Source organism: Globicephala melas, chromosome 21 (genome assembly GCF_963455315.2).
Source record: "Globicephala melas chromosome 21, mGloMel1.2, whole genome shotgun sequence".
Taxonomy (NCBI): Eukaryota; Metazoa; Chordata; class Mammalia; order Artiodactyla; family Delphinidae; genus Globicephala; species Globicephala melas.
In genome coordinates this window covers 6,673,210-6,695,667 of record NC_083334.1, presented here as the reverse complement: position 1 = coordinate 6,695,667, position 22,458 = coordinate 6,673,210, and the positions used below count along the sequence as shown (strand labels likewise).

At 44.8% G+C, this 22,458-nt stretch overlaps 1 protein-coding gene across 3 annotated transcripts in view; it reads left to right on the top strand.

Moving 5' to 3' along the window:
- Positions 1-22,128, top strand: part of MCPH1 (microcephalin 1) — a 75,733-nt gene extending 53,605 nt beyond the window's left edge. For 2 of the 3 annotated variants that reach the window (XM_070044624.1, XM_070044625.1), the window contains 2 exons: positions 19,544-19,581; positions 22,025-22,128. In XM_070044624.1, the coding sequence (XP_069900725.1) occupies positions 19,544-19,559 (16 nt within the window). In that variant the 3' untranslated portion in view covers positions 19,560-19,581; positions 22,025-22,128. Of the gene's footprint in view, positions 1-19,543; positions 19,582-21,003; positions 21,794-22,024 lie in introns of those variants that run through there. The other variant, XM_060291563.1, reaches the window with a different exon arrangement.
- The last annotated feature ends 330 nt before the right edge of the window (positions 22,129-22,458 follow it).

The window sequence follows — 22,458 nt, the reverse complement described above, 5'->3', positions numbered from 1 at the left end:
CCGGGGCACAAACCCGCGTCCCCTGCATCGGCAGGCGGACTCTCAACCACTGCGCCACCAGGGAAGCCCAAGACTTATTACTTTTAACATATGCTTATAAATTCATTGAACCTTTTATATTTTGAGACTCCAGTTAAGCAATATCATCACCTCCATAATCTTAGCTTACAATACATGGGTCATTGACAAGGAAATCTATTTCTGCCATCTTTTCACAGGGAGAAATATAAAATGTTGACAGATCGTAGCCTGTCTTGTTAGTTGCTTGTTTAATATTGTCAGACATAGAACCTGAAGAAGGTAAATATAACGTTAATGCTAGTGATATGGTGAACGCATATGAAAATGTGGGGTTTTTCCTCCAAAGTGTTTATTCTACTACTTCTGTTATTCTTGTTATTTTTGTTCAAATATTATTATCCTTAACAAAATTTTTCTTTTTTAAAAAAATTAATTAATTAATTTTTGGCTGCATTGGGTCTTGTTGCTGTGCGCGGGCTTTCTCTAGTTGCGGCGAGCGGGGGCTGCTCTTCATTGCGGTGCGCGGGCTTCTCACTGCAGTGGCTTCTCTTGCTGTGGAGCGCGGGCTCTAGGCGCGCAGGCTTCAGCAGTTGTGGCTCGCGGGCTCAGTAGTTGTGGCACATGAGCTCAGTAGTTGTGGCTTGTGGGCTCTAGAGCGCAGGCTCAGTAGTGTGGCGCACGGGCTTAGTTGCTCCGCGGCATGTGGGATCTTCCCGGACCAGGGCTCGAACCCATGTCCCCTGCATTGGCAGGCAGGTTCTTAACCACTGCGCCACCAGGGAAGCCCCCCAGTTTTTCTTTTAAGGTAAGTCATCCACTGGACAAGAAAACCCAGCTTTCCTTAGTGGCTGTGGTTTTAAATCTTGCTTTGGGGCCCTCTCTGCCTAGCAGGATTGCCCGTCGGAGGGTGAACTCTGGGTCAGAGCACAGGAAGTGTCCAGGTAGCTCTCACAAGCTTGGAGGCTTAGACAGACACGAAGGGCCAAATACTTCAAATTGTACAAGTACACTTATTTTGACTGTGGTTTAAAAAAAAAAAGACACTACACACTAGATCAAGTGCTTAAATGTCCAAGTTTCTTAAACAGAGCAGAAAGCAAATGAATAACGGTTTACATATGTTCCAAAAATTGCTTGTTCTCACATTTTTACTAGGATATGAGCCCTCTAGGACACGAGCTTTAATCTTTTAATACTCATCGTAATACAGTATGACACACAAAATTGGTGTTTAGTAAATTTTTGCTGAGTGAATAAAGGCTGCACGAATTTCCCTTCTGCTTTTTGAGTTTATATCTTACACCATTTCTGGTGCTTCTAACCATCACACAGTGATGTTGTAATCATCATAGTATACCTCATTTCTTTTTGAATATTCTTCCTAAACTTGTGAAATGGCCTCGTATTAGTGAAAGAAGGAAGGTTTCCATTGCAGGACATTGTTGCCACAAGCGTTGATTCCTGAGCCAGACTCCACTGTGTGGTGGTTCTGTCACACTGAACAAGTAAATTAGTATTTCTGTGCCTCTGCTTCCTTTTATATTAAACAGGCATAATAATAGCGCCAATCTCAAAGGGTTTGTGCTAATTAAATGAGTCGAAACCTGCAAAGAGTTGAGGATGATAGATCCCTGATATTCATGGGCACTCAACAAAAGTTAGCTCTGTTTTCCAGCACAAATGTGGGTGCAGATGACATCCACATATGGACTCAAAGCAGACTGGGGGGGTCACTCTGCCACCCGCTTCCCTCGCCCCCCCCAGAGACTGGCACGTGTCTGTAATGAAAATGGCCCTCAAGGTTCCAGTATGGCCCAAACTATGTCTCTTCCTGGATTCATTGACCACAGTCATGCCTGGGCCAGAACGGCACCTCAGGGCATGGGGGGGAGGGAGAGCTGGGGTGCATTTTTGAGAAGCCCCCACATGGTTCAGACGTGACGATCATCCCCCCAGGTGAGAGCCTGTGTTGCAGGGTTAGATGGAGCCTCGTCTCTTCAGGTCTCTAGCGTGAAATCAACCCCCGTCGCCTTACCCGGAGGCAGGTGGTGTGTGTTTCCCAGTCCCGGATCCCTGCTCTGGTGATTTGCTTCCCTCTCTCTTCTCATACCATTACAACTGCCTGAAAATACCTGGGCTCTCCTAGGAGACCTGCGTGAGGTGTACGTAACGTGCTCACTGTCGCTGCTCATCGTGGCCATTCCTCAAGCACCGAGACCTCTTCCAGAAAGAGCTTTCCATCTCGCCATCACGCGGAGGTGCTGCAGAGAACTCACAGCGAGCCCTTGTTCGGAGGGCAGTAGGTTTGGAATCACAGCTTGTCCGGGTCGGGCTTCTCCGAAGAAGGAAGCTTGCAGCCGAGAGAAGGTAGAAGGGAGGCCACAGGGGCATGAGAAGATACGCTGGGCCGTGGGGCGGCCATGGGGGCTCAAGCGCAGGTCCAGCCTGGGTGGGTGGGCTGTCCGGGGCAGGGGCCAGGAGGGCTGGGGAGACGGAAGCCTCCGGAATAAAGAAGTCGGGTGTCTGAGCCACGTTTCGTGTTCCTTTCCCTGGCGTCTCCTCTCCTCGGAAAGGTCCCTGAATGAGCCCTTCACAGCCCTGCTGGAGACTCCGCTGTTTCATGAGTGTGCTTTTACAGTTTGCAGTAATTCCAGGACTTGGCTCTTTGCCATGAGATAGTGTGCTTGGCTGCAAGCGTATAATCTGGTGGGCCGCTTTGTTTTTAAGTTTAACTTTTCAAGTTGAAATAGCAGTGACTCATCCACATGACAGGTGATATTTATTTTGTTTCTTGACAGTTCCGCACGAGCATGTTGTTACTACTCAGGGGAATTGGCACACTTCCTGGAGGATGACACCCTCTGTAAATTCCACGTAAATAACTCCATTGTTCAGACACCTCCTGCCCTCCACCGATGGGGCCTGTCTCCTGGGGGGGGGGCCTTTGAAGACAGATAATTAGAGAGATGAGCTGGCAGAGACTGCAGGCACCCTAGATTTCGAGCACGGGTGTTTCAAGGATCCGCCATCCCTTCGATGAACCGTTTCTGGCAGAGCGCGCCCAAAGCTGGCACTGGGGGCGCGGGAGTGTGTTGGTTATGCCAGGTGTCGCGCCCGCCCCCAGATGTGACTCCGAAGCCCCGGAAACCCGCGGCCTCTCGGTGGTGTAGCAACTGCTTTTGGCTTTGTTAGCGTGTTGTTTTTTTTCTTGTTGTGTATGAGAAGAAAATATTTATAGAGAAAACATTCAAAGAGCATCTTCAAGCGGCAGCACCTTTTCTTTACTGTATTTTCCGCGCCCCGTGGCTGCCGTTGTGCGTGTTCTAAGGTGTGTGCTTCAGAAACCCTCAGGTGTGTCCCGTACGGGAGGTGCTTGGTGTGAGAGCCGCTGGGCTGGCGCTGAGGCCATTCTCCTGAGCGCCCGCAGTCATCTTGGGCCACGTCAAGGTAGGGGCCAGGGTAGAGCCCCCCACCCCCTGCGGAGGTCACGAGGCCGAGAGAGGAAACTGCCAGAAATCCTGTTACCATCTGCCGGTGGGCACTGGGCAGGCTGGGCCAATTTGAGATGCACCTTCCAAGTGTGAACAGTCACAGCTGCCGGTTCCTAAGGTCTAGCTTGCTAAGTAGGACCTTTGGGGGATGTTAGCCAAGCGATAGTAAGTAACCTAGCTTAGAAATATCAAATTCATCTCTGTAAAATATGCAAAACCTATGGGGACTTCCCTGGAGGTCCAGCGGTTAAGACTTCGCCTTCCAATGCAGGGGATGCCGGTCCCATTCCCGGTCGGGGAGCTGAGATCCCACCTGCCTGGCGGCCAAAAACCCGAAAACATACAACAGGAGCGACATTGTAACAAAGTCAATAAAGACTTCAAAAAGGGTCCACGTCCAAAATAATCTTTAAAAAACATAAGCAAAACAGTAACTTGCCGAAGTAGCAAGCGTGAAACTTTAAAAAACCCATCAGAACGGCTTCTTTGGGAGTAAAGGAACTAAAGAGAAGGAAGAGAAAGACACGGGTGCAGCCCCGGGTCCACCTCGGCCCCTGCCGCCCTCCCGGTGTAAATACTCATTCTTCACCGACAGCCGCGGCGCGGGCCGTTCCTGCCTGCGAGTCGATTCCAGGTCCCCGGCCCCGCCCGGCTCCCCGGCTCACACCGGCTCCCTTCTCAGACCGCCCGTCCACGCTAACCGTGGTCGCTCTGCTTCTCTTAGCAGCAGCTGGTTTGGGAATATGACTCACTTCGGCCCAATGAGATGCGAAGGGAAGTCTTGCTGGGAGGTTTCTGGAAAAAAGCCTCCTCTCACTTGAGCCAGCCCTGGGAAGAAAGCCCTCCGAGCTTTGTTATGGCTGGACGCGCCCGGGGGAAGGAACCGCGCAGCCCGAGGACCGGGCCAAAGAGCGGGCCCCGGGGAGGAGGCAGGAGGGGGCCCTCCGATCTCACGGCTTCTTCCCACTGACGTCAGAGGGATGTTGCGACAAGGGACCCAGCCCTGCGTCTGTGATGTTGCTAGGCTACGCCAGGACGCACACATACGGAGACGCAGTGCTGCACCCATGTGTCCACAGAGCTGGAGCTCACTTTAAACGTGGATGGTTTTCCCAAGCAGGCTTTTCATGTCTGCTCTGGAGGAGCGGCGCTGGCCTCTCCAATCACAAGATATTTATTACTTCTTTCCTTAAGTCTCTTCAACTCTCTCGACTCGGGTTCAAAGTTATTGCTTTCCAAATAATACTTAAGAATATGAATTATTGGATATTAGCAGTTAAAAAAAGAAATAAAAACAGCATTATTCAGATGGAAAGGAGTTAAATGGAAGAATGACAGATGAAACCACAACTCAAAATCAATGAGGCATTATTATAGACTGTTAGAAAATAAAATAGGACGCATTTCAAATAGATTTTGTCATATGCTTTTGTGGCTTTTGGATATGAGTTCAGATTTAGTTCATCTGTCAATGGTGAGTCGGTGTAGCGTACAATGGCTGTGAAACGGGGCAGCCTGGCCTGGAGGGGTCCTTACTCTGGTCTTCATCATCAGTGACTTTAGTCTCAAAAACTGCCCCTTTTGAACTTATGCTATCTTATTTTTCTGCAGAAACGTCTTCTGCTCTTCACTTCTGAATAAATTCACGAGTTAAAATCCAATTCTGTTCATTTTAAAAAAGGCTCTGAAATCTTTCTCAGCGTTGATCACATTGCAGCTTTTTTCTTTGTTTCTGGTATTTTTTACCATGTCCCTCCAGCTCCTCGGGTGAAGTTTGAACACAAAGGTGGGGCAAAAGATGGGAAACTAGGAATCAAAAACTGCGGAGGAGGGTGCGGCTGTGGTGGGAGCCCAAAGCACCAGGGCCGGAGGGGAGAGGGGTGTGTCTTTTTGTCTTTTCTTTCTTTCTTTTTCTTTCCTTCTTTCCTTTCTTTTTTTCCTCTTCTTTCCTCTTCTTTTCTTTCTTTCTTTCCTTTCTCTCTCTCTCTCTTTCTTTCTTTCTTTCTTTCTTTCTTTCTTTCTTTCTTTCTTTCTTTCTTTCTTTCTTTCTATTTTTATATTGGAGCATCGTTGATTAGCAATGTTGTGTTAGTTTCAGGTGTACAGCAAAGTGTGTCTTTGTCTCAAAGTAAAAGGTCTAGCCTGGACATCCCATGAAGTTGCATATTTTCCCCCAAATCTACCCCTCTTGTTTCCTAAGGGCCAGACTTGGTGAGTTTAGGGTATATTGAGAGTATATGGTGAAGGAACTTCTGCCCTTCACCGGACCTGAGCAATTAGAGCAAGTTTCTTTCAAAGGCCACATGGCAGGGGTCGATCCCTGAAGCCAGTCCTTGTCTGCCTACTGGTGACGGGCAGGGGATGAGAGCCAGGCTCAGGCCAGCCATCTGCCCCTGCCCTCCTGGACACTCTGTATGTCCCTTCTCCCTCCACGCGCCCCATGGACTCAGATTCGCACGTCATTCGGCGGGTTGTCATTTGTTCAGGTAGGTGGTCCCAGGTTGAGCCTGTGTGAGCCCCTTGGAGCTGCCCTCTCCCCAGCCCCTTTCCCCTTCATGCTCTTCCTTCCCTTCTAGAACACTAAGATGACCTGGGCTCCTGCTTCCTTTCTTTGCTCTGGCACCGTTTCTCCATGAAACTGGTTCCCTTGAGTGGAAAATGGATTGCATGAAAACAAGACGGGGCACTCTCGGTGTCTTGGTCTGCTCAGGCTGCTGTAATGGAATTCCACAGACTGGATGGTTTATAAACAACACTTCTGGAGGCTGAAGTCCAAGATCAAGGCCCAGGCTTGGGTCCTCATACAACAGAAAGGACGAGGGAGCTCTCAGGGGTCCCTTTAATGAGAGCATTAATCCCACTCATGAGGGCTTCACCCTCAGAAACTAATCACCTCCCAAAGGCCCCACCTCCAAACACCATCACCTTGGGGTTAGGATTCCAACATAGGAACTTGGGGGGCACAGACATTCCGTCCATAACAGTGTGCTCCTTGATATTAGGGCTTCATTGCCTCTAGTCCCCCATACGTTCAGGGCCAGGAGATGGGTAGACGTGTAGACCCCTGGGAGTTTCAGTGTTAGATGTTAAGTTTGTTAGATAAAGATCTTAATAAGTGAGGTGATATATGTGTATTTTTTAACAGATTGGGTATTGATGCATAGCTCACATATACATTTTCTCTATGCTTGTTTTTTGTACTATAAACATTCATCTTTATCCAACATACGAGTATTCAAAACTGATACTGACGCTTTACCGATCAGTTGTATTATTGCATTGTTCGAGAACATTTAGAGAGGTATTACATTTTTTAGAAAAATACCCTGGATATTAAAAGTCTCTATAATTCTCTGGAAAAAAAGATATAAGGAAGGGACAATTAAGTTACAAATAGATTCACATAAGAACGTTAAAGATTTCTGCCCCAACATCCTGCAGTGAACCCAGCTTCAGAGCGTAGACTTTATCATCAAATTAAAAAGGGGGGGGAGGGATATCAACAATATGAACGACACATCTAGTGAGCTGCTTATTTTAAAAAGCTGAGATCTCGGGCTTCCCTGGTGGTGCAGTGGTTGAGAGTCTGCCTGCCGATGCAGGGGACACGGGTTCGTGCGCCGGTCCGGGAAATTACCACATGCCGTGGAGCGGCTGGGCCCATGAGCCATGGCCGCTGAGCCTGCGCGTCCGGAGCCTGTGCTCCGCGACGGGAGAGGCCACAACAGTGAGAGGCCCAAAGCTGGGATCTCTTGTATCCATGGATTGAGTCTTTCTGAAGACACTTAAATGATGTAGCTGCCAGGGATCTAGATAATAGAATATCCTCAGGATGTGATTCGAAGACTTTCTAGAATTTGTTTTGTTCTATTTGATTTGCTCATTTTTACTTTTCTCTATAGTCAAAATTTATGCAAACATGTTATTCTGGCAGCGCCCCTGTATCTAGATGGGCTTATATTAGTAGTGAACGACATCAGTAATTTCGGCAAATGTGTGGATTATCTCTTCATTTCTTTTTTTAGGAGAAGCATGTCTACTGTTTACTTATGAAATGGTACCTAAAGCCAAAATATTTCAAAGAATGTTTTATTTTTAAAGTTTCTTTTTTATCACTAATAAAACAAGTACGTTTGTTTAATTTGACCTCCCTTTGATCTTATTAAAACAGAATCAACTAGGTTATTTCCCAAATATTCATCTTCAACACCCCCCCCTCCACTCACCACTTTAGAACTTCCAGAAAATGCTTTTGCTAAAATTAAGTACAGCGTTTCATATTTGTGAGTTGTTCCTCACTGGTTAGTGGATTATTTCACATGATTACCTCTCAGTGTTTGCTTTGATTACCTTTTGTTACTGCATAGCTGTATTTGGACAAGTGTTTTCCTTTTAAGGGACAGGGTGCTATGTTTTCTTTTTTCACGAACAAACAACAATGTTAAAAACATAAAAGGGTTGTTTTTCTTCTTTGTAATGGGCATTCTATAATAGAAACCCTGAAATGCTTAGCCGTGCTTAACCGTGAGTAGATGTGAGCAGAGTAAGAGTGGGAAGGTTACATTTTATATTAATATACTGCAAATGATAAGATAAAGTTTTCCACTTTTCTTGAGGTCGTCCATATAATACAGTTTCATTGTATTTTTTTCATTGGTGAGGTCTTCATGCTTATAACCAAAATGTTAAGATACATGCATTATGCTTCTGTTTCTTCTCATGTCTGATGAATGCAGCTAAACCCATGGATAACCCATGAATACAAGTAAAATTCCTGGACATCCAAGCCATGTCCCGCTAGTGGCAGTGCTGGAAGACATCAGAGGTTGCACCTTGAATTGTCTGGTTGTTTTGTTAACTTACCATCATAAGCTATAGCAGATGATGAAAGAGTTCTTATATCGTCTCAAAAATAAGGAGAAAATCGGTGGTACCTCCCACAAGACATATAAACTGAGGGGTATCATTTCCACCGTCCTATTAAGAACTAGGAAAAGTCTTCCCTCTGTGAACTCATACCATTTCCAAGTGATTTGTCTTATTCTGAATGTTGGTCTCCCAAGTGACATCTGGTGCATCCGTACAGACTACTCTCAGATTCCCAAAGGAGCCATTTTCTGTCCCATCCATTTCCTTGCGTACTTATCCTCCTGTCTAGGCCATCCTGTCCTACCCCACCTGCCAAACTCCTTCTCCGCCTCCAAGCCTTACCGTGGTCACATTTTCCTTCAGGATTTCCTGACTCCTTTCCCCCTTCAGGCAGACAGTTTTCTTCCCTTTGTACTCTCAACTATACGTGTATCTGATGATACCTGTAATTTGACTGGATTATAATTTATATCAAAAAGCTTGTCACCCTCTTAAGGGCGGGAATCATTGTTCTTTGTATCTCTGGTGTCTGGTTTTGTGCTTGATAGATTATTCTGGCTTATTTAGTATTTATTGACTAAATGAATATTTGGTATCTGACTATATTCCTTCTTAAGGATAGGATCATTCTGTTTCCATTAATTATTCAAGGATTTCCTCATGTTTTCATGGGTTTATATTCAAAACTGACCAAAGAGGACAAACTTGACATTTGAAATTAAAACACTTCAGTAGAAGAGCTAATGAGACAATTGCGTCTTGGGTATTCACAGCCTTTCTCAGAACTCTGTTCCCAGGCAGTTAAAACGAAAGTGTAGCAGTTGTGAGAGACAAAATGCACCGGAAATTAGGGAGCTGGTTGTATTCAGACTGCCATTCTTTAATGGGGAACACTCAAGGGAAGGAGAGGGCTGGGGTCTCACAGAGCTGGGTAAACAAGGGCGTCGCTAGGGGTCTTTGGGAACAAAGACAAGAATGAAGATGGTCTCATCTGAGTCAGTGGAGGAAGAGAGGTGGTGCAGGTCGTGGAGAGCAGAGTGGTCCTTTGGGGTTAGCCTTTTCAGACACGAGGGTGGTGTGTTTCTAGCCAGCACTATTTCCCAGGAGCTCAGGGCTCGGGTTCCACGTTCTCAGTCCCAGAGCAAAGGATGTGGTTCCTCAGCAAAGAACTTGGAAGTGATCGTAAACCTTCTGAGTGAGGCAAAGCTGGGTCTCATGGTCTCCAGGGGATTCCTGCTGGTGTTGGTTCCCTCTGTTGATGGCAAATGTTGGTTGCTTTAGGGTCCTGGATAGCAGACGTTGTAAAAGAGGGATTCCTAAAGTGAAAAGGAGCAAAACAAATTGATGTAGAAGGTTGTATTATAGTGAAGACTCAGGAGCTGAGCCCCGAGGGGCCTGCTCTAGGGGGTCTCAGGGTTACTGGAGGAGCATCTGTTGGTTTTGCAGGACAGCTTGTCAAGTGTCCTGAGGGTCTCGAGCGAGGCTGCCCACAGACGTGGTTACCTCTCGCACAAAGGCATGTGCCAGACCATCCTGTGGCCTGTCCAGAGAGGACCCTGCCCACCTGAGGTCATGTTGCTGGGCTGCAGTGCCCAGGGCTCCTTCAGGTCCTGGGGAGAAGCGCCAGCTGCAGGATAACTGGAGTCCAGGTCGGGGGTCTGGGCAGACTGGTGCCAGCTCCTGCTGGTGCCGAGACATTAGTTGGAGGGCCTGTAGCGAGATAGTGAAGGAAACCCGCAGAACTGGCTATTTGGGCAGGGGAACAAGATCTGGGCCAGTATGCAGATAGGGCCAGAGGAAGAGGAAGTCAAGTAAATCTCTACCAGACGAAACAGTTTTCACCTGCGTCAGGTCCCTGCAGTCTACAGAGAGGTACAGAATAACTCAGCGAACACGGCTAGAATCTGAAGTCCTGGAATGGGGTGCTGTAAACAGCGCAGAGTTTCCCATAGAAACAACATTTTTTCCTATAGTCCCTCCCCCAATAATCAAAGAAAGATTATTTATGATCACAGAATAAGGCTGGTCTCATTAGCTGTGTTTACGTAGGTGCAGCAAGAATGGGAATTTACCATCTAGACTTTAGGTTTGATTTGCAGGATGTTTTCCTAAGGAATCTTAGATTGTAACATTTAAAAGCCTCTTGGGGCAAGGAAGCCAAGCCAAGGGCTGCTTGTCAGATTTCACCTGCAGTGCCTGTAAATTTGGGTGAATTGCTTTCTTCTGAGGTCCCCACTGTGGCCTATCGTTCTTGGGCCTGCTGCAAAGTTACTCCCTTACTCTGAGATCCCAGTAAGCCAGGGACCAGGCTCGTCATAAATAAGCTACAAGGATATATTGTACAGCACAGGGAATATGGCCAATGTTTTATAATAACTTTAAGTGGAGTATAATCTATAAAAATTTTGAATCACTATTTTGTAACCTGAAACTAATATAATATTGTAGATCAACTATACCCCAATTTAAAAAAAAATAAGGAAATCAAAACAAATTTTTTTAAAGAATACTTTTTTTTAGCACTGTTTAAAATACTGAGAGTTCAATTTCCTTAACATTTGAGAACTTTAGGAATATTCAGTTTATAGGCAACTTATTTCTAAGTCAAGAGCTTCTTTAAGAGATTTTATAATCTCAGTTGGTAACATCTCAGGATGCTTTTCTCAGGATGAGGGAGAATGGCCTTTCTGAATTATAGGCACGTGCGTGCGCGCGCACACACACACACACACACACACACAGAGCTTGTAATTTCAATTTTAAAATTTCACTCATAGCTCAAAATTTCTCTCATGGCATAAACACAGAAATACAAAATTCAGTCCAGATATCTCCTTCCTCGTGGCATGAAATTCTTAATAGTTTTGAGCTGAAAGTAGAAAAATAAACAGAAAAAACTAAGAAGGCAGATTCTCTGTCATCTATCAGGCAACAAAGACAAGATCTCTGTGAACCATCAACCAGTTTATGGTGATCAGACCATGAAACCAAAAGAAGCTGGCACCAGAGTGAACACTCAGAAAGAATAAAAATCAAATTCTTACCACGGTATCAATGGACAAGAATCTGGACTTCAGGACAGGATCTGGACTTAACACTGGGACCCTGGGTAAACACTCAGGAAAGGTGCACAAGGACACCTTCAGCCCTGGTTACCTGGGTGGGGAGATGGGGCCAGTCCCTTCCAAGTCACAGCACCAGAGCCATGAAAATGGGAATGCACAAGACGATGAAGATCATTCTATTCAGACTCATGTAATAGGGAGCATGTTCACTAATGAAGAACATTGCAAAGAAAAGGCAGGGGGCCTGGGGCTCTACAGAGACAGGTAAACCAGGGGGTCATCAGCAAGTCTCATGGGAATAATGGGGAGGATGGAGGAGGGCTTTTCTGAGTCACTGAGGAAGAGTGTTGGTGGGTCCTGTCTCGGAGTAAGGAGAGTGCAGTGTGGTCCTTTCAATTATGCTTTTCTAAGAACATAACAGGGTGGGAAGAGCTCTTTACCAGTGTTCTAGGTTCTGGGGCACAGGGATCAGATAAAGTTCAAGTTTGTTATGGAGAATCAACTTTGAACAGACTGGGAATGCATCTTATAGGACAGGTAGATCCAGATCTCAGTCTTAAAGAACTATTTAATTTTTCAACACTGAATATGGTTGGTTCTAATAAATGTTAGCTGGTCTTTCTTGGTCTTTTCCAATAATTTTAAATAAGATATACTTTTATTAGATTTGTATGCTATGAATATCACCTTACATACAGATTTCATGGCTGGGGTGGAGGAGGGTCAGGTTATCATCATTAACAGAGAAAAAAGTGGCTGAACTTTCTCCCCATTTTTATTACCTTCATTGAAATGTGACATGTAGCAAAGGTTACATAGATCAAGGACTAACTTAAGAAGTGGCTTGGGATTTCCGCTGTGGCACAGCGGTTAAGAATCCGCCTGCCAATGCAGGGGACATGGGTCCGGGAAGATCCCACATGCCGTGGATCAACTAAGCCCGTGCGCCACAACTACTGAGCCTGCGCTCTAGAGCCCACGAGCCATAACTACTGAAGCCTGCGCGCCTAGAGCCTGTGCTCTGCAACAAGAGAAGCCACCTCAATGAGAAGCCCACGCATCGCAACGAAGACCCAATGCAGCCAAAAATAAATAAATAAAATAAATAAATTTATTATTTAAAAAACGAAATGGCTTGTATTCTCATGAAATTACACACTGTGAAGGTTATAATTTGCAAAACTGCTAGGATTAATATTTGCTCTCAACACAATTATTAATCACGTAGCACCCTAGGGGTAATTCATTGTCTCGTTTCTTAGATGAGACATGTGAGGTAAGGAAAGGCCAAGTGGCCTGTCAAATACGAAATTGCTAACAAGTGAGCTGCAAAAAGTTGTCCTGAATTACAGTCTTATTCTGGGTCTACTAGCATCTGATTGTATTTCTTATGCTTCATATATTCTTTTTGTATAATTGACTGTTATAAGGTATTTTCCAGTAGTGATAGCATTCTAAGAGGAGGAAAAATACCTTGACTTTTGTGTATAGAAATTTTATTCCACTCAACAGAGCATGCTGAATGCTTGCTACACTTCAAGTACTATAAGGGATAATGTGATACTTGACCTTTTGAGTTGTTTTTGCAATAGTTGTCATGCCTTGCCAGTTAACAAAATATTCACCTGAATAATAGTTTAAACTTTTTTCTTATAAAAATTTTCAAACAGAAATAAAGGGATAGATTGTACACTTGTTATCGAACCAAACTTGGGTCCACTCACCCACCACGTAGCAAAGCCAATTTACTGACACTAGGCTGTGGTGAGGGAAAGTCCAGCACCTGTTGCAGGGCCCAGCAAAGAGAACATGCTCGGAGAACCCGAGCTCCCCGATGGCTTTCAGAGAAGGGCTTTTAAAGGCAGCATTTGGGAGGAGGGCTGCAGGATGCATGACCTTCTTTTGATTGGTTGGTAGTGAGGTAACAGGGTGGTAGTTTAGGAGTCTTAATCACCAGCCTTCTGGTTCCAGCCAGTCTGGGGTCTAAGTGCTTGTGCTCAGCAAGTGGTCACCATCCTCCACCTGGGTGGAGGTGGGAGGGGTCTTAGTTCTTGCAGAACAGCTCAAAGATACGTGTCAGGTTATTGTGTGTATCCCTCGAGGAGGAACTAGGACCCAGTTTTATTGTTTCTTGACTGATTTAACTTTGTTTCTGCATTCCCTCACTTCTGTAATGAATAACTGCTGGAGTCTGCTCTTTGGAGCTCAGGGAAGGCCTAGGAGACTAAAGCCTTTTTCTACAAACAGGAAACAGGGGACACACAGAAGGGATTTTGTATGCAGGAGGGCCCTGCAGGGTCCTGCTCAGTTTCCGTTGTTTCCACTGATAGAGAATAATTTAGCTATTAATGAAACAAAACAAACAAAAAACTATTAGAGAGGACAATTAAAATAGAAAAACAGAGAGTCAGCAATGTTCTGTTGCCACTGAATTCACCTCTGGAGCCAGTGAAAGGTGTGCCTGGATGTAAGCTGCCCATGGAGTGTCCTTCACTGGTGATGACGTTTATCGACCTCTTCAGATGAATCTGCTGGGCGTCTCAGTGGGAGACCTTCAAGGCCGTTAAAAGATAAGTTTTTCTAAAGACACATCCTAACTCTCTTAATAACAAAGTGAATGCATTACTTAACTCATTGATTGGTGATGGAACCAGAAAGCTGTTTTGTCCTGTTCAGAGGAGAATCCACAGAGCAGACGCATTGATGGACCACAGGAGTTCTGAAATAGCCTTGTTAACACATCCAGAGCTGGCTTTTTTCCCCAAAAGTCAGTTAAACTTCCTTGGGACAGACTTTGCATTTCTATAGATAAGAATTACTTGCATTACTTTCAGTTTTCTACAATAAACAGAGTTGTAAAGTGGCTCAAAAACAACGAAAGGCACAAACCCCATACAATCGGGTGACCCTGAAGGGTAAGTGTGACAAACAGTGCAGTTTTCCACTGAAGACACCCGACAATCTTTTGTTCCATTTAAAAGTATTTCTCATTTTTTTCCTCCAGCCTTGCTTCTACAACCAACTCTCTTTCTTTTTTTTTTCGTTCTTTTTCTTTTTTTTTTTCTGACCGTGCCACTAGGCTTGTGGGATTCCAGTTCCCCAACCAGGGATCAAACCCGGGCCCTTGGCAGTGAGTGTGTGGAGAGCCAACCACTAGACTGCCAGGGAATTCCCAGCTCTTTCTTATATTGACTTTATCATATATCTATCCATTTCTCCATCAACCATCTTATTTTATTGTTCATTTCTAATATCAGTCAGTACATGTCACTTTTTAAGGAGCTTCCTTGATTAATCAAGAGAATTATACTGGATATACTTTCCAGTTTCTAATTTATAAGATCAGATAAGGGGCTTCCCTGGTGGCATAGTGGTTAAGAATCCGCCTGCCAATGCAGGGGACATGGGCTTGAGCCCTGGTCCGGGAAGATCCCACATGCCGCAGAGCAACTAAGTCCGTGCGTCACAACTACTGAGCCTGCACTCTAGAGCCCGCGAGACACAACTACTGAGCCCGTGTGCCACAACTACTGAAGCCTGCGTGCCTAGAGCCCGTGCTCCGCGAGAAGAGAAGCCACCGCGATGAGAAGCCGACGCACCGCAACGAAGAGTAGCCCCCGCTCGTCACAACTAGAGAAAGCCCAGGTGCTGTGCAGCACCAAAGACCCAATGCAGCCAAAAATAAATAAATAAAATAAATAAATTAAAAAAATAAGATCAGATAAGCAGATACATTTACTCTTGTAAAGGGCCTTGTACTCAGAGTGAGATGTGACGCCATTGGAGTGAAATGATCTAATTTAAGTCTAAATAGTACGACTCTGGCTTCTATGTTGAGTATTGAAATTGCAGGCTCAGGATTTCAGCAAGGAGATGATCTAAGGGGCTTTGACAGTAACATCACTTCATCCGTGTGAGACGTGGGATGTTAGGGGTGGAGGTGATGAGAAGGGGTCAGACTTTGGATACATGTGGAAGGTTGAGTTGATAGGATGTGTCAATGGATTGTACACGAAATTAATAAACAGAAACCCCATGACGCCCTGCAGTGATAGCAGAGCCCAACAGGAAGAAGAGGGACTCCTTTTCTTTCCTGGCAGGGACTCAGCCAGGGACAAGCCATGGACTCTGTTGAGAGAGCCCTCCCAATTCCGCTTTCCCTCTGTAAAAGCCATTCTCCCTTGTTTGCCCCGAGGGGACTTGCACGTGACCCGCTGTGGTTGCCCACGTGGAATTGCAATTTTCTGCTGATCCTGAATAAACCCCTCTTTGCTGGAGAAGTATCTGGCAGCCTTCTTGTTTCAGGTCACAGTTGGATGTGTGGGGCATGAGAAAAAATTAGAGAGTCAAAAATGATGAAAATGCTTTTGACCTGAGCAAGTACAGAATTGCCATTAACAAATGAAGCTGTGGAAGAAATAGGTTTGGGAGAGAAGATCAGTAGTTTAGTTGTTTTCTTTTATCATGGTAAAATATATGTAAGAAAAATTTGCCATTTTAACCATGTTCAAGTGTTCAGTTTTGTGGCAGTGTTCAGTGTTGTACAACTATCGCTGCTATTTCCAAAACAGTTTCCTCAATCCAAACTAAAACTCTGTACTCATTAAGCAATAACTCCGGGTTCCCACCCCACCCCCAGACCCTGGTCGCTTCTGATCTACTTCCTGTCTCCATGAACTTACTTATTCTAGATATTTTAGAAGTAGAATTACACAATATTTGTCCTTTTATGTCTGGCTTTTTTCTCTTAGGCGTAATGTTTTCAAGCGTCATCCATGTTGTATATATCAGAACTTCATTCGTTTTTATGGCTGAGTAATATTTCATTGTATGTATGTGCCAAATTTAGTTTATCCATTTACCTCTTGATGGACACTTGGGTTGTTTTCACCTTTTAGCTCCTGTGAGTAATGCTCTTGTGAAAATTCACATACAAGTATACGAGTCCTTGTTTTCAATTCTTTTTGATGTATTCCAGGAGTAAATTTGCTGGTCGTATCGTAATTCTGTGTTTAACTTTTTGAGGAAGCACCAAATGTTTTCTACAGTGGCTGCAGCATTTTATATTCCAGCCTGCAGCTTATGAGGCTTCCAGCTTCACACCATCATCAACACTTGTTGTTTTGGGAGGCTTTCTTTTTTGGTTGTTGTTTTTGTTGTTGGAACCATCCTGGTAGCTAGAAAGTGGTATCCCATTAGGTTTAGGTTTGAATTTCCCTAATGACTACTGGTTTTCATGTGCTGTGGGCCATTTGCTTATCTTCTTTGGAGAAATGTCTATTCAAGTTAAATTTGTATATAGTGTAAGGCAAAGATCCAGTTTTATTCTTTTGTATGTGGATATCTAGTTCTCTCAGCATCATTTGTCAAAGAGACTATTCTTTATCCATTAATAGTCTTGGCAACCTTGTAAAAAATCAGTTGACCATGGATGTGAGGGTTTATTTCCAGAGTTTCAATTCTGTTTTCATTTCTATCCTTATGACAGTACCATACACTTTGAATATACTGTAGTTTTGTCGTAAGTTTTGTTTGTATGGATTGATTTATTTTTATTTATTTTTGGCTGCGTTGGGTCTTCGTTGCTGCGTGCAGGCTCTCTCTATTTGCGGCGAGTGGGGGCTACTCTTCGTTGCGGTATGTGGGCTTCTTATCGCGGTGGCTCCTCTTGTTGCGGAGCACGGGCTGTAGGCGTGTGGGCTCAGTAGTTGTGGCTCGTGGGCTCTAGAGCGCAGGCTCAGTGGTTGTGGCACACAGGCTTAGTTGCTCTGCGGCATGTGGGATCTTTCCCCACCAGGGCTGGAACTCGCGTCCCCTGCACTGGCAGGAGGATTCTTAAGCACTATGCCACCAGGGAAGTCCCTGTAAGTAAGTTTTGAAATTAGAAAGTGTGAGACCTCCATCTTTGTGGTTCCCTTTCAAGATTGTTTTGACTACTTGGGTTTCCTTGGAATTCCATGTGAATTTTAGGATGGATTTTTCCATTTCTACAAAAATTACCATTGGAATTTTTATAGAGATTATATTGAATCTGCTTTGGCAAGTATTGTCATCTAAATAATATTAAGTCTTCCAATTCATGAACACAGGCTGTCTTTCCATTTATTTAGGTCATCTTTAATTTTTTCAGCAATTTTCAAAAAAATTTTCAGTGTACAAGGCTTGCATCTTCTTTATTAAATTATTCCTAAGTATTTTATTCTTTTTGATGCTATACAAATGGAATTGGTTTCTTAGTTTCCTTTTCAGATTTGTCATGACTAATTATAGAAATACAACTAAGTTTTGTGCCTTTTTTTGGTTTCCTGCAACTTTCCTAAATTCATTCGTTCTAACAGTTTTTCTGGATTCTTTAGAGTTTTCTGCATGTAAGATCTTCTCATCTGTGACCAGAGGTAGTTTTATTTCTTCCTTTCCCATTTGCATGGCTTTTCTTTCTTTTTCTTGCTTGATTGCCTGACTAGAGCAGTGGCTTGGGTTTGGACACGTCCCATTTGAGATCCTTATTGGCCCTCCTGACAGAGGAGTCAGATAGACAGTAGAGTCTTTTTGAGTCAGGGCACCAAGGAGTAACTCTGAGCTGGAGATGTGGAACTGGGACTGCTCGGCGTGTTGCTGCTGTATAAAGCCCAGAGGTTGTGTGAGAGGCCACGTGGGGAGTGAGTGTAGGTAAAGAAGAGAAGCAGCCTGAGGGTCAGTCACAGAGACGAAGCCTAGTGATGCCCAAGTCAGGAGAACTTCCTCTTCCCATTCCCCTTCATCCCTTCGCTCTAGAAATGAGTGTTCCCCACGGATGAAACCTTACAGGTGTCCTTGGATGGTTCCCCAGAAGAAAGTAAGTGCCCTGGAATGGCCTCCTTCTGGGTTTTACTTGGATGTGGCCACACCACTGGGCCTGTGTAGTCATTGTTCCAGGGTGACACTGAAGCCAGACTCGTACTCAGTGATGAGACTCCTCCGTGAAGGTTTTGTCTCCAGACTCAACCCAGGGAGCTGTGCTCATGTTCCGCTCGGCCCCGAAACAGAGGAGCGCGGACACAGGATGATCCAGAGGGTTACCTAGGGATAGGGCAGCGTCATCCATTGTTGGGTGGCTCGTGTGCCACTTGTGAGAGGGCTTCCTCTGAGTATCTTTTTCATTCGTCTTACCTCTTCCTCCACGCTCCCTCAATACACCCATGGGGCTCACAGGCCCTTCAGTCCCACGTGTCCCCAGGTCCTCTGGGTCTCTTTGGTTCCTCTTCATTCATGCACAGGACCATTCAGGGCACCGACGCGTGTGCCGTGGTGGGTTCGTGGTTATACCAAGCAGCTGGATGCATTCGAAGTACATTGTATGAGCTGAAAGAGTGTATGAATAATGTGTGTTCACATTTGTTTTTTAAATAAACAACATTTGGCTTAATATATACCAAATTATTGCTATTAAATGATTGTCATTTCTGGCTGGTGGAACTAGGGGGGAATTTATATATCTAATTACATATTTTTAAAGCATTTAATTCTTTGCCATCAGCATGCATTTCTTATATAAGTAAAAAGTACGTTTAAACTTTTATTTTTAAAAATTTACATTTCCAGTTAATAGGAGATGCCAACACATAAATAAGCAGTCCCATTATCTGTGCTTTTGTGTGGAAGGAGTTAAAGAATTTCCTTGACTCAGGTACACACATTACTGTGTACCTATGTCCAAGACAAGAAAATGGTTGCCTAGAAGCCTCAGGAAAAATGGTTTCTAAGCCTGCAAGAAAAATGCCTTTCTTACCCTCTCCTTCCTTGGAAGTTTATTCACAGTTGGGCACTTTTGGAGGTCTGCTAGCCAACTGGTAGAACGAACTTCAGGAGGGAAACTTTTTTTCTCTTCCACCTCACATCCTGGATTATTTTGGGTTGGTTTGGGGATAGTGTCTGAGTTTCTATCTCTTGGGCTATTTTTTTTCCAGGAATATAAAGTTTTTTTCTTTTGATATATGCTTAAATGTTTACTTTTAAGTGATGTAACTTTTCAGAAAACATATTAAAGTTTATTTCTGTGGGAAAAATATTTTTTATATTTTTGACTGTTTTTTGTTCCTTCTCTTTTGACATCTCTAGCCAACAAGAACATTAGTCATGACAAGCATGCCATCTGAGTAAGTACTCATTGTTTTGATAACTTTCTACTCAATATAAAATTTTAGAGTTTTTGTTCATATACTGTGCTGCTGTGCTCTTGGGCAGCTCATACCTCTGTGCTGTATTGCTGTTACTCTATATAATTAGTATTGGAGTTAGAAGATCACTGGAAATAAAAGAGTTAAATGACTGTGAACAGTTCAGCACTGAAGACCTCTTGAGTGGTTTGGACAGCATTTAGAGGCGTTATAGTATTTGCTGTTCCTCTTGTTGTCTCGTACCTATTGGCTCTGCCTGTCCACCATCCCCACCCCATGAAGGCCCCGTAAGTGGAGCCTCACTGGTGGAAGCATTTCCCTTAAAGGTCTTAAAGAAACGCTTTGGTGGTAAGCTTTCTGCCGCTGCGTTAAAGCAGCTGTGTGCACATCTTGTGGGAGCGTTCACAGCTTGCTGGCGTGCTCTTATCACCATCCTTAAACTTTTAGCACGATATAGCACATCCAACAAAAATACAGTGCCATATTCTTTGCAACAGATTTTTGAATTCTTGTTCAAATGGGAAAACTGTGTTTTTTATATCTATCTGAGGTTTTAGGGCTTTAAGACATTTATCAAAACATTGGGGCATCTCAGTGAAAAACAGGCTGCAAAAAGAGTGCATGCTTCCAACACTTTCTGTAGTGGGATCCCTTTCCACCTGTGGCATGAAGTTAAAAGGGCTGGTTGTTCAAACCACATTATCTGGTGAAAAAGGAGCACACTCACAATTTCTGTTAATGTCTTGTGAAATATATTGGTCATCCTAACTAGTCCAGTACAGAAATGAATATTGAATACAGGTCTAGCTTTTTTTTTTTTTTTTTTTTTTTTTGCAGTACGCGGGCCTCTCACTGCTGTGGCCTCTCCCGTTGCGGAGCACAGGCTCCGGATGCGCAGGCTCAGCGGCCATGGCTCACGGGCCCAGCCGCTCCGCGGCATGTGGGATCTTCCCGGACCGGGGCATGAACCCCGGTGTCCCCTGCATCGGCAGGCAGACTCTCAACCACTGCACCACCAGGGAAGCCCTGGGTCTAGCATTTTTAAAAGTCTATATTTTTGCCCCAAATTAAAAACAGTGATAACTAGTTATTTTCCCAGTTGAAGGTTTGAAAATCAAACTCTTCATTTAGGCCATCTCCTCTTTTTTATTCTTTCTTGCCCCACATATACTTCTTGTCTGAAGGTAAGAACAAGACCTAGACACGTTCTGAGGCCATATTGATCAGCCGTGTCTTGAAAAGATCCTTGTTATTGATTAGCACATCCACAAACAGCCAGCAGCTCCCAGACTTGGAATGAGAAAATCATAGATGTGCAGCAACGAGCGAGGCTTCTGAAGAGCATCTGGGTTAGAGGTTTTCACTTCTTTTTGTTTTTTTCTTTGCCTTTTGTCCCCCCAGTTTAATATTTTCCACAACCCCAAGAAGCACAGATCCTCTGGTTGGAGTGGTGATGGGACCCAGCCTTGACCCATCCATCTTCTGTACCCTGGGGATCCCTGAGAACTTCTCACCAGAGTAGAGGTCAAGCCTTTCATTTCACAAGTGGAGAAACGGGTCCTTGTGATTGGCAAACCCAAGTTCATTGGTGTTAAAAATAAGAAATGCGGGGGGATGGGGGATTGTCAGAGACGGTCTGCACAAGCATGGACAAACCTGCCTCCTTCCCTTTGGAGTATAATTTTTGGAGAAGAGAGAAGTTTATTTCTTAACTCGCTGTGCACGTCATAGTGTGGCTCAGAAAGCCTACATATTGTTTGTGTTTCATCGGGGATTTCCAAAACTTGCCTGGAGACCGAGGGAGAGGAAAAGTAGAGGGTTATTTGGGAAGGAAGTTAGAGAGGAAGAATATTTAAAGAGAAAAAAAGCGTTCTTAAGGCATTAGTGGAATGAAAGACCAGAAGATAAACACGGGTGAGCTTTGTGAAATTTGCCCTGAGATTTGATCCGATGACTTAATAAAAAGGACCCCTTTTTCCCCCTCTTAGTAGAAAAGCGATGTGTTTGACTCTCGGCAAATGTTATATTTTCGAAATAAAATGAGTGGGAAGCTTGGTCCTGACCATGCACAAATTGGTTCAAACGGGACACAGAAGTAAATAATTGCTGTGGTGTCTGGGCAGGTGTCAGGAGGTCTGGTGTGGGATACTGGCCTGCCCCACCCCAGGCACTTGGGGAAACCCCTGGTAGCCTTGGGGCCACCGTTTCCTCAGCCATTAGAATAGGTGGTTGGAGTTGAGATCTGAAATTTTTTATTCCCCCACATTTCAAGTCATCGACGGCAAAGAAATTGACATGAGCACCATAGCCGACATCAATGTAGAATTCTTCCGGTTTTTTACATTTTAATTCATTGCCATCACCTCGATGTTTCTGCTCAGGAAGCACATCCATTGCGTTGGTTTTTCTTCCTATTTGGCAGAAAGCAGAACGTGGTCAACCAGGTTGTGGATAAACTGAAGGGCTTCTCCTTGGCCGGGGAGGCGTGTGGCTGCCCCACGCACGTGCTCGCCAGGAAGCCCCGCCGCACCCAGAACGTGCTGCGGGGCATCGCAAGCGGCTGCTGGATTCTCTCCTTCGAACGGGTAAGCCGCTGCGTCAGCGAAGTACGCTTTTGGGTTAGTGTCCTGAAACAGGGCGTCCCATGGCTTTGGTCAGGCCGAGTGGTGGCCCTGCATCTGTGTTATCACGCCTTCTGTCCTCCTGCTCTGGCCCCTCTGGCTCTCCTCACCTCCAGCCACTGCTGGTCCCCAGGAGGACGGGCAGGTAGCCTTCCAGATATAGACCTGGCAGCCACGGGCAGAAATAAGATAGGGCAGACTTGGCCTGAAAACGCCCAGTGCGTGTTCTCACAGT